Consider the following 12,454-nt stretch of genomic DNA (forward strand, 5'->3'; position numbering starts at 1 on the left):
TGCTCGAGTAGAGTAGAACAGCGCTATATAAGAACGAGTCCATTTGCCATTTAAGGTGCAGGGCATCGTATATCTGCTCCTGGCCCTTTGCTTAGGATTGTTTTCGGTTTGTTAGTTCCCCTTCATGTTTCCGTTGTGCGTTTCCTGTTCTGTCTCTGTGATTCTTTCTGTTTTTGTCTGTATCTCAATATTCGTTATTTCCTGTTTTTATTTTGTCTTCTGTCTCTCGTGCTTTTTATTTAGCTCTGCTTCTCTTGTCTTATCTTCTGTGATTTAGACCCAGCTGAGCTCCCACCTGTTTCTTCACTCCTCATTACCTGGTTTGTATTTATTGTCTGAGTCCTCTCTTCCTCTCCTGTATTCCTGACTCAAGCCCTGTTGAGATTTTGTATTTTATATTTTTTGAAAGAGACTTCAGCAGCTGAATACAGAAAAAAAACCCTTAACAATCAGACATCCCTCCTAGCACGTACTTGGCTACAGTAGGAGAGAAAGACTCCCTTATAACAGGAAGAAACCTCCAGCAGAACCAGCAGTAGGTAAGGGGAGGGAGTCGGGACAAAAGACAGAGTTTTCGAATAATATTGTCTATGGGAAACATGTATTTTGTGAAAAATATGGGTTTCAGATAAATAAGGCTTAAGAGGCACTGCAGGACTTCTGACACGGTCGTATGTGTTCTGTTTCGTATTATTAATCTTTGATTTCCTGATGTACGTTTGTTAATTCTTAGTTTGGTTTCTCTGTTCCCTCGGTTTAGTGTCTTTTCCATGTCTCTGTGCATTTCCTGTTTTATTGTGAAGGTTCGTGTCTCATGTGAGTGTATTCTGTTTTGATTCATGTGGTCTTGTCTTCCCCAATCAGTCCCAGCTGTGTTGCCAACTGTTCCTCGTTGCCTCTTGTGCCTGCCTGTGTATTTATGTGTGTCATCTTGTACTCGTCGCTGGTTCACCTGTGTCATTTCTCTCCGTCATCCTGTGATTTCTCCCTGCTCGTTGTCTCCACTCGTGTTTTCCCTCGCGTTCAGGTTTGTTGTTTAGGTTTTAGTTTTTCCTGTACATATTACAAGTTCTGTTTCTCACCGCCCTGACCTTCGGTTTGTTATCACTCAGTCTCAATAAAGCCCTCTCTCTTCACTGCAATATTCACATCTTGGGTCCTTATTCTACACGGCTTGCCCAGCAAGCCGAGAAAGCTTCTCCAGGTCTACAGACTGAACCTTCCTTCACGAAGCACATGGAAAGGTCATTAACACTTAGCTGCATGGCAGAATATATCAAATTCTATGAAACGATTGTAACCTGAAAGAACTGTTAAATAATAATAATTTAAAAAAGCCTTGAGGTCTTGTGAAGAACTAACATGAGTACATCATGACCTAACTGTGAACCTGTGGAAATGTGGGCCGTGTGGACAGGGTAAATGATCTGAACAGTTCCTTCAACAGGTTTAGTCCACAGCACTCTGTTGGCTCCTCCATCACGCTGGTCTTCACATACTCCAACTACCTATACTTATTTTGCCCTTTTCCTTCTCTTCCCTCAAGTAAATTCTGTGTATCGCGCCCACCCACCAATGACAAATACTCCCTGTTGGACTGTTAGTCAGCTGGAGCTCCGCCCCATTTATAGTTCAGCCAAACTTCAGCTGCCCATTTTTCTCACTCTCTTCCCAAAGTTACTTTGTACATTAAGTACACAGTTAAACTGTCAGTGGTGAGGCCTGCTGACAGTCAGTAGTCTTCTAATTGGAGCCTGCAGAAGATTTCTGAATAGCTGGATGCTCACCAAGTGAAAAGGTTAAAATTAGCAACATCACCAGGTACAACAACTAAACAAGCCAGCACAGAGTGCCAACTCTGCTAACAAACAGAACAAAAGGTGACTGAGACTCCACACCCGATCATCAAGGAGAAAGCTCATTTCTGCTGCTTGCATCGATGATTTAATTCTTTCAGTCACTACCTACACCTTGTATTCATAAACATGGGTAGGAACACAGGTCAGCTGGTAAATTGACAGCTTTACTGTCACACTCTGCTCTCCTTCACTATAACAGTGTCAGATACAGTGTTTGCATCACTGCAGATGGCAAAATAGTCTGTCCATCAATCTGCTGCAGTCCATACAGCTCCAGCACAAGAGCCTGAGGCACTCCAATTGTTTTGCCAGTTGGCTATAATATAAAAGAGCACAGTGACTTCATTCATGTGTGTACTGTAATCTGAACTTTTACTCTCAAGTAACATTCACGCCCTGCGTGTGTAAACTGACACTAATTTCACCAATTCCCACTCCACCTCAAAACCTCAGCTGCACCTTGTTCTTTCTCTGTTCCTAAACACACCTCGATAGGGATGATAACTACACTGTTAAACACTCAGAGGTGAGCCCTGCTCTGCTTCTTTCTTTCAAGCTCACGTCCATGCGCTCTGTAAGCAAACACACTTAAAAGCCCTTTAACACAGCACACCAATTCAATTCAGTTTTATTCAGTTTCAAATATAGTTGCCTGAAGGTGCTTTTTATTATAAGGTAAATGCCCTACAATATAAGAGAGAAATCCCAACAATCAGGCAACCCCTGACAAGCAAGAACTTTGTGACAGTGAAATGAGAAAACCTCATTTTTAACCGAAAGAAACCTCTATAGCTGAACCAGACTCAGGGAGGGAGGCAGGACAAAAGACACTATGGATGAGAGACAGTAATTAATGATTAAATACAGAGTGTTGTATAAACACAGAGTGAGAAGAGGTGAGTAAAGAATAAACATCCAATGCATCATGGAAAAACCCCAGCAGCCTAGATGTAACAGAGGGTGTGTTCAGGGTCACCTGGTCCAGCCCTAACTATATGCTTTACCTAAAAGGAAAGTTTGAAGCCTAATCTTAAAAGTAGAGATAGTGTCTGTCCCCTGAATCCAAACTGGAAGCTGGTTCCACAGAAGAGGGGCCTGAAAACTGAAGGCTCTGCCTCCCATTCTACTTTTAAATACGCTGGGAACGGAAGTAGCAGCAGCCTCAGAGTGACGTGCTCCTTTGGGGTGATTTGGTACTATGAGATCTTCAAGATAAGCCAAGTGTAAGCTCCACAATGCAAGAAGACAGTGTAATTGAAGTTGTGTACAATTTTCATAATTGCTTTCTAGTTCTTGCTTAAAAAAGGTTGGACATAAAGAGTAAAATGTTTGCGTATTTGAGTGATGTGTGTGCAGCCGAGTAAGACAGCCTTAGATACGCTTTTAAGTGTTTTTAGTTACTGGGTGACCATATAATTTTGATTGTTTAGAATTAAATGTTTTAGAAGTGAATTAAATCACCTGTCATACTTACGTTACTGTGCCAGCAGCACATCTGAGGTTAGTTTAGAAAAATTAAAATGGCTAAGTTAGTTCAGCAGAGAAAAAAGGGCCCATGCTTTCGTCTGGGCCGGGCTTTCAAAGTAAAAGTTAAACTGGACCAGAAAACTTCCTGTTTTAGATGCTCCATCGGTGAAGTCCTGCCCGAATCAATGACTGAACAAGCAGACTGGTGACAAGCCACAGAACACCTTGTCATATTGTAAGGTAAAGATTCTAAAGTATTACAATTATTCCATTCACATTCCACATCATTACACCCTGTATTTGCTTAAACATCATTGCCACTCATTTACAATTTGAGAGAAACCAAATGTGTCTAATAATAAATTAAATGCTGCACTGACTTTGCTTTTTTAGGCTTTTGCATTAAAGTTAAAAGCACCACTATAATTATTTTTATCTGACCTGAACACTAACTTAACATTTAAAAAGTCTGAGAAATCAAATAAGAACTCAGACAAAAAAATGTTCCCCCAGCTTCAGTGTAAAAGGCTCAGACTACATCTTTTAAAGAAATTGTGTCAAATTAATGTCATATATCACACATATCACATGTATCTTCCAGCTGTAAAGATGATCCAGCGTAACTCCTGCGTTTCTTAAAGCCTTCTGTGAATGACGCCAAATTAAACAGTCATAGTTCATAGCAGTAACTCATGATTCAGCTGTGGGTTGTTTATAAAATTTCCAACTGTATCAGCAGGTTATGGCTTGGACTGGAAAAGACACAGCTCATATTATGACTGCTAGGCAATGTGACGTTAGTCAGTTGAGAAACCTTCTGAAGCAAATTTGACCCTGTGATGAAAGCCTGTGTAAATTACTACCTTTGTTTTATACAGTTGTATCTGTGCAGTAGATAGTAAATGGTAAATGACCTGTATTTATATAGCGCTTTACTAGTCCCTAAGGACCCCAAAGCGCTTTACATATCCAGTCATCCATCCACCCATTCACATACTGGTGATGGCAGCTACATTGTAGCCACAGCCACCCTGGGGCGCACTGACAGAGGCGAGGCTGCCGGACACTGGCGCCACCGGGCCCTCTGACCACCACCAGTAGGCAACGGGTGAAGCGTCTTGCCCAAGGACACAACGACCGAGACTGTCCAAGCCGGGGCTCGAACCAGCAACCTTCCGATCACAAGGCGAACTCCCAACTCTTGAGCCACGAGTATGCTAATTTAATCTACATGTGATTTAATGATAATAATAAGTTTAAGAGTATTGTAGCAGGAATCATAGCAGAGAATAATTCTTTCTTTCTTTTCATTTTTGTGACAGTTTGATTGTGTATTAGTGCCACACAGTGGAAATTTGTGTTTTTATGTTTTATCAATCTGTGTATTGGTACATAGTGTTGATTTTATTGTGATATTTATATTGCATGTTTGTTTATTGATATTTATATTGCATGGTTTTATCCTCATATTTATATTATGTGTGTTAATGTTGTTGTACCATATTCCTTTAATCCACTGTGGACTAAACAGACAATTGTAGGCACCTGTGAGGTGGGGGCGTTCCCCAAGGTGGCCTATCAGCCGCCAGGTTGACCTGTTAAAGGGGATAGTGAGCGGAGAGAAAAAGAAGCGACGCATGAAAGGTGAGCAGGAGAAAAAGGAACGCGTGCAAGCCCACACGTGCGTTGAAGGAACTGCTGCCTGACTGTGGGGTGCCGCGAGTCGTTCGGCGATCCAGTCCCAACGGCAGGAACAGCAACAGCGGGTGGCGATGGCCGCAATTCACAACAGGGCAGGGATGCCCCTCTGCCTGCATCTGACGGTGAGACGAGGGAGGCCGTGTTCAGGTGTGGCGTGGGGCAGGACTGTGCGGCGACATGTTGTCAGGAGGAGACAGGTCTGCGATAGGAGCCTCCTCCCTGGTCTGCTGCTGGCGAGTTTTACCATACTGGAAGAGAAGTTCCCCTCCTGTCTCTTTCAGATAAGGACCATTCGCCCATGAGGCCTCACCAGCTGCTGTTTATCTGGGGCTTTGAAGGGGAGAGGGTGAGCTGCTTTAGATACCTGAGCGTCTACATGTCTGAGGACCTCACCTGGACACTGAACACCATACAGTTGGCCAAGAAGGCTCAGCAGCGGCTGTATTTTCTGAGGCGGGTGAGGAAATTTGGTATGTTGGCCAAGATCCTCAGCAGGTTCTGCAGCTACACTGTGGAGAGCACCGTGACCAGCTGCATCACTGCACGGTACAGCAGCACTACTGCTATGGACCGAAAACGCCTGCAGAGAGTGATAACACCTGCGGAGAACATCACCAGGACCCCGCTGACCTCTCTGCAGAGCATCTACCATCAGAGTCCAGAAGAGAGCTGCTGCATAAGTCTATTTAATACTTCAATTTTTTTGTCTCCGTTTATTTGTTCATACTATTTGTATTTTATCTATTTGTACGTATTAACCGGCATCTGTGTGTGGCCAGCAGAGAAAGAATTTCATTGTACAGAGAAATGCTTTTTCTTAGTACACATGACAAACTCTTTGAATCTTTGAATATTCATTACCTGTAAAGTGAAACGTTTCATGTATTTCATTTCGATTAAGGCTCACAGAAATCGTGTGTGTGTGTGTGTGTGTGTGTGTGTGTGTGTGTGTGTGTGTGTGTGTGTGTGTGTGTGTTCTGGGCTAAGGAGTAAGAACTGAACTGCTGCTTTTTGCTACGAGTTCTGATTTTCAGATTAAAGCAAATTTTGCATTTAATTTAGAAATCGAGGTCTTAGCGTCTGGAGGAAGATTAGAGAGGATCAGGCGTCTTCACAGAATTTACAAACCAAAGCGATGCACTGTCACCTAGTGGGTGGCATCACAGCACACAACATGTAATCTAAAATGTGAGAACAGTTTAAATCAATCAATTCAGAGAATACATATTCTGATTATTCAAATGGGCTTTCAGGAGCCCTCTAGTGATGGTAAGTGACAGAAGGAAACATGGGCCCGCCCTTCTAGACAGAGCCTAGGTGCAGACGGCTTTTACTTTGGTAGCCTCAGACTCTAATCTCTGCTTTTTTTGTGGATGATGCGGTTCTGCTGTCTTCATCAGGTGGTAGAGTCCAGCTCTCACTCGAGCAGTTGCAGTCAAGTGTCAAGCAGCGTTTGGATATCTGACCAGGAGGCCTCCTGGGTAAGATGTACCAGGCATATCCTACCAGGCCTTGGTGTGTCTGGCCTTAGCTGGCCTGGGAATGCTTCCCTCAAATAGTAGGTGGCTGGGAAGAGGGAGATCTGGGCTTGTATGTTTAGGTTGCTGACACCCGTGGCCTGGCCCCAGATAAGCGGAAGAAAATAGATGTGTAAATGCTAATCACAGGTCAAGCAGCTGTGCATACTTGCTTGTTTAAAAAAAAAAAGCTTTTCAGTGTCACAGCTTTCCACAAATCATATTCAAACATTCCTGACATTTTGCTAAGTTAAGACTTTGAGATATAACAGCTGTGTTCTCACCAAATTGTTCAGGATCAGCTCCACTTTGAGCTAACCTGATAGCGCTGGTTCACATTTTATTTCTTACAAAGCGTGTCCAGCATGTACGCTGAGACGCCTGCAGAAAAGCTGACTGAATATTATTACTGAAAAAACCCCACAGCGTAATATCACATCTTTTGCAATTTATTTAGGTTTTATTCAATAAATGTAGAAGATTATTTGCAGCCAGAAAACACACTTAACATTTTGAAATATACTGAAACGGGTATCAGAGTAAATACTGTCTTTACTGTGTAACTATTACATGATAGTTACACATGGGGACACTGTGTTAAATGTGAATAAAGTGAATACAACGATTTGCAAATCTCATAAACCCACATTTTATTCCGAGTAGAACAAAACATTTAAATGTTTAACCTCAGATTTTTACTGTTTCACTTAAAATAGTAGCTTATTTTGAATTTGATGGCAGCAATTAAACAAAAAAATGGTATGGGTGCAAGCTAATTAGGTTAATGAGCAACAGGTCGGTAGGATTACTGGATATAAAAAGGATCTCACAGAGGCAGATTTTCTCAGAAACAGAGACAGTTGGAGGTTTTCTACTCCACAAAAACTGTCTACAAATTGTGGAACAATTTCAGAAAAATGTTCCTTAATGTAAAGTTACAAAAACGTTGAACATCTAATTATCTACTGTACAGACTGTCATCAAAACATTCAGACTCTGCACGACCGACAAGGCCAAAAATCAACACCAGATGCCTGTGATCTTCCTCAAGAGCCAATAAAAACAGGCATCATTTTAATGGAATCCGTGCATGGGCTCAGAAACACTTTCACAAATCACTGTCTGTGGACACAACTCACAATGACCTCCATGTTGTTGCTGCTATTAAATTTAAAATTACCTTTTTGTTTTTTTCCTGAAATTTACATTTTCTCAGTTCAAACATTTGACATCTATTTCTGTTCTACTGTGAATAAAATATGGGTTTCTGAGATTTACTCATTTTCACTGCATTTTAACTTTACACTTTACACAGAATCCCAGCTTCTTCAGAGTTGGGGTTGTACTTTTGATTACCTTTCACTAACGCATCTTATAGATTTACACAAGGTTTAAAAAGACATATCGCTTTTTCATGCATCCACATGTTAGGGTAGATGATTACAGGCACCAGGACACGTCATGAGGACTTCCTCCAATACAGGCTTGTAAATCTCAGCATGTCTGAGATCCTGCTGAGACAAAGCAGAGTAAAAAGTCAATTACAGATAATTGTACAGGCCGTATCTATTTTTCTTCATGTAGTTTTTAGTCAAGCTATATCAGCACATCCAGCAGCCCAGAGCAACTGATACCTGATAGGTCGTTACAAAGAATAGTACTATAAATATTATGGTCTGAGGAGGACCTCGACTCTTACACCTCGATGTGCCGTTGTTTTTGTGCTTTAGAAAATCAAGTCAGTAATTGATGACTTTAGCCAATTACAGTCTTACAAATACACCATCAACACAAGGTTATTCCTTTCATTATACCATAAAGAGAGAGAGTGTGTGTGTGTTTGTCTTAGTTCATACTTTTTCCTTCATCCTGTTACCCAGAGCCCTGATTCCCAGAACCGTGGCACTAATGCAGACGCACAGCTGGAGAACAGTGAGCACGATCAAAGTAATGTCCATGGCTGTCAGCAAACTCTGAAATAAAGGAATAATTAACAAAATACAATCAATGTGCACGATTAATGACAAAAATATGCTATTCTGTATGTTTTAAAAGCATATTTACCTGAGCAAAGAACGCCACATATTTGCAGTTATCGTTGAATTGAGCAGTGGACCAGTTCAAGTCACACATCCAGACAACAGAGGCTTCTGCCAGGTCTATAGCATACAGCACAATACCAGTGATGGCGAAGATGCAGCCAGCTATGTTCATAAACACAGCATACCATGTCTGAGAGGAGAGATTCAATCATTTACCTCACTGTGCTCCATAACAATGTATGTTTCCTTTTAACTTTAGTCTTTAAAGTAAAGTGTGTGTGTTAGTCCCCATAGGGAAATAGTTCCTCTGCATTTAACCCATTCACCCAGTGAAGCAGTGGGCAGCCACCAGTGCAGCGCCCGGGGAGCAGTGTGTAGGGACGGTACCTTGCTCAGGGTACCTCAGGGTAGCCGTTCAGTGGAGTCGAACCCCCGACGTCTGATCATGGGGCCACCACTCTACCTACTGAGCTATCCCTGCCCTCGAGTAGTAGTAGTAGTCTTTACTTACAAAGCACAAGCAGGGGCACTGGCCGATGATAATGGAAAGGATTCCAGCTGCGATGCACTGAACGGGGATCAACGACTCATTAAACAACTCATTAAAGTCAGAAATACTAAATGCATCATTTCTTATTTTGTTTTTATTCTTAAATCAACAGTTTTATTTTTTTACCACTGCACCCAGCCAGTAAGGAGCTCCCAAGCTGGTCAAATCTCCAGGATGTGTGCTTGTGCGTCCGGGACCAAGCCCAATGTTAAACAGCCCCACCATGATCTGTATGGTCTGTAAAAGAATAAATCACACAGTCATACCAATGAAAAATGAATTTTTTAAATGAATTTGAGTTCCCCTCACCCCAAGAACTGCAAATGCCCCATTAGGCATCGCCCCCCTGAACACTGGACAGCTGGTGAAAGTCTTGAGGGTTTGATGCAGTGGTGGAAATCTGCTCTTTTTTGTGGTCATCACAGTGACTATGGATAACTCTCACATCTGCAAAGTGGCAAAGAGATTTTAGGAGGCATGGTTCAACAGACACACTGAAATTATGAATCCCACTATGAAGCCAAAACAGTAAATCACAACTCAAACAACACAAGACTGACATATCGCTATAACTCAAATATATGCAGTGAGAGTGTGTAGTGACATGCTGCATAATGTAATCCTGCTGTGTCATATAATTTTACATAATGATATTTCACAGATAACTTGTCTCTATACACTTAAGCATTTGCACGTGTGACATATAAAGGAGTATATATATATATATATATATATATATATATATATATATATATATATATATATATATATATATATAATATATAACTATGTTATAAACACCTGTTTCCAAAGAAATTGAGAAGAGATGTAAATAAAAACAATAAAAAATATAATGATTTCTAAATCACTGAAACCCTGCTAATTAGATTCATTGGCAAAAGGTTGGCTGATAACATGATTATGGACAGAATGGTAAATGGCCTGTATTTGTATAGCGCTTTTACTAGTCCCTAAGGACCCCAAAGAGCTTTACACAATCAGTCATCCACCCATTCACGCACACATTCACACACTGGTGATGGCAGCTACATTGTAGCTACAGCCACCCTGGGGCGCACTGACAGAGGCGCACTGACAGAGGCGAGGCTGGCGCCACCGGGCCCTCTGGCCACCATCAGTAGGCAACGGGTGAAGTGTCTTGCCCAAGGACACAACAACCGAGACTGTCCAAGCTGGGGCTCGAACCGGCAACCTTCCGATTACAAGGCGAACTCCCAACTCTTGAGCCACGATCGCCCACAGAAGCACATCTGAGAGAAAGTGGATGCATTGGTAAAGGTAGTATGTTTTTTGTTTTTGTTTGTTATTGTTGTTTTTAAATAACTGTTCTCAAAATAAAAAATTAGAAAAGAAAATGCATGGATGTCATCATCAATTTTATTGCTACTCTATAAGTACAAAATTTAAAAAGTAAAGAAGAGGTGGGAAAAAACACTCTTCAATCATGCTATGACTGTCCACCAGAGGGCGCTCTGCAACTTCGCTGTTTGCTGCTGTTGGAATGCCACAAAAAGAATAACCAGCAACCTTAGAGCACAAACAAACAAATAAACGGGAATAAAGGGAAAATTGTTCTCATTTTTCTAAAGAATATACATATATATATATATATATATATATATATATATATATATATATATATATATATATATATATATATATATATATATATATACACATACATATTAGTCGACATATTGGAATATCACATTTTTAAATGACCAAATATGTGTATTTTTTTAAATCTTTATTTTTTTTTTCTTTTAACAAAGTAATAAGCACTGGATCGCCTTAATGTAGGTTTTTCTTTTGATTGCCGTTTGTTATCATAACTACCCAAAGTCCCCGAACTGTCAAATTATAACTTGTTTGCTTTGTTTATGGCAGGTTGAGTGTAGGAACGCTTGGATTGTTGGTTGAAGAGAAGAAGACGTCAGTTTGCTCCGTGGGAAGTGTTAGTGGTCCTTTTCACTATCATATTACACTTCACAGCTACAAACGCTGGAATTTAATGTGATTGACATGCGTAATTTCAAAACAGGAAGCGCTGCTTGGTATTTGAAAGAGTAACTGTGATTGAATGCTTACGAACGGGTTTTGTCTCTCAGCAGATGAAGTTCTGAGAAATCTTTGCACTTCCTTCAGCCTCTTATATTATAGCAAAGATATGTACTCAAATAAGAAATCAGGGTAATTGAAAGTGACCTTGAAAATCAATTATTAACCCAAAACAGCTAAAATAAAACAAAATCGAACAAAATTAAAACGAATAGGCTACACGATAAATAAATTAATGTATTCAAAGTTTAAGTTTAAATTATTCCTTGTCTATTCATTTCTTTTGCAAGCAGTGCAAACATTGAGAAAAATCCGCATCATACAGTCTGCGGCTTCACGTTAAGTATTATAAATGACTGCAAGTGTGCGTTTCGTGCAGATGACTTACCTGGCGAGCTGCCTCAATCCCTGTAACGCCAACAGTTTCGTTCGCTGGTGACAAACTCAGGTAAAAATAAAAGTGAAACTTCCTGTGTCACACTTTTCTTCAAAATAAAAGCCATTTAAAACTGAATGTGCAAAATCTATGACCAGGTTAAAGTTCAGCATTTCTGGAACATAATACAGTGATGCCACCTGGTACTCTGTAAATAATTACTCCCAGCTCTCTTTATTTTGTTCCTGCTGATTCGATACACAGTGGTAACGTAAAGTTTGTTTAACACAGAGACAGTTCTTTGTCTTTTATATAAAGGGACGATTTTCTGCACATGAAAAATATTATGTGCAGACTTTATCTTAACATTAGTTAACAAAAGAGAAGTGACACATCTAAAAATATATATATATAATATGGTCTGTGAATAAAAATACATGTGACGAAGGTTTTTAGATTTTTTTTAAATAATAAAATTGTCACCTGATGAAGGTATTCCAGAAAAAAATATGTTCTAGTGTTTTGTTTTCCTCTTCTTCTATCGTTTTAATATTAATCATATTAAAAAATGATAAGTGCTGTAACTGAAGAGTCATCATTGTTTTCATTATGCTTTTTAATTAAACGAGTAAGAACAATACATAAAGCTCATTGTTTGATTTTTTTTTTATACGTTGGTTCATTTTACAGTTTCATTTCTAATTCACTGTGTATTCTTTCTGTTGTCATATGCAGCTAAAAGCTAAAACAACATTTGGGCCCTTTTTCAAAACAAACAAACAAAAACGGGGAAAATAAGTGAAAATAACAGTGAAAATATTTATGAATTGAAATTATCATTTTGCAGTTTGTTCCATTCACTC

General features: G+C 40.1%; 1 protein-coding gene across 2 annotated transcripts; it reads right to left on the reverse strand.

Moving 5' to 3' along the window:
• Nucleotides 1–7,043: 7,043 nt before the first annotated feature.
• On the reverse strand, nucleotides 7,044–11,701 carry LOC308406156 (uncharacterized protein). Of its 2 annotated transcripts, none has more exons than XM_080897024.1 (7): nucleotides 11,604–11,701; nucleotides 9,446–9,583; nucleotides 9,263–9,373; nucleotides 9,098–9,154; nucleotides 8,609–8,776; nucleotides 8,401–8,517; nucleotides 7,044–8,055 (listed from the first exon to the last, which is right to left on the reverse strand). In XM_080897024.1, exons 2-7 carry the CDS (start codon nucleotides 9,554–9,556, stop codon nucleotides 7,972–7,974), a joined length of 648 nt encoding a protein of 215 aa, XP_080753150.1. In that variant the 5' UTR covers nucleotides 9,557–9,583; nucleotides 11,604–11,701; the 3' UTR covers nucleotides 7,044–7,971. The 2 variants fall into 2 exon arrangements, with proteins under 2 accessions (XP_080753150.1, XP_080753149.1); XM_080897023.1 differs by having other exon boundaries at nucleotides 7,044–8,058.
• Nucleotides 11,702–12,454: the final 753 nt, after the last annotated feature.

This window comes from Rhamphochromis sp. 'chilingali', assembly GCF_963969265.1.
Source record: "Rhamphochromis sp. 'chilingali' genome assembly, chromosome: 11".
Taxonomy (NCBI): Eukaryota; Metazoa; Chordata; class Actinopteri; order Cichliformes; family Cichlidae; genus Rhamphochromis; species Rhamphochromis sp. 'chilingali'.

What these genes read in the sequence shown, in the direction of transcription:
- LOC308406156 (XM_080897023.1), bottom strand. Translation starts at nt 9,556, where the DNA reads ATGACCACAAAAAAGAGCAGATTTCCACCACTGCATCAAACCCTCAAG. An exon ending in AGTGCCCCTGCTTGTGCTTT is followed by an intron (nt 8,777 to 9,097) that starts GTAAGTAAAGAC and finishes CTCTCCTCTCAG; the next exon opens with ACATGGTATGCTGTGTTTAT. An exon ending in GTAACAGGATGAAGGAAAAA is followed by an intron (nt 8,059 to 8,400) that starts GTATGAACTAAG and finishes GCTTTGTCTCAG; the next exon opens with CAGGATCTCAGACATGCTGA.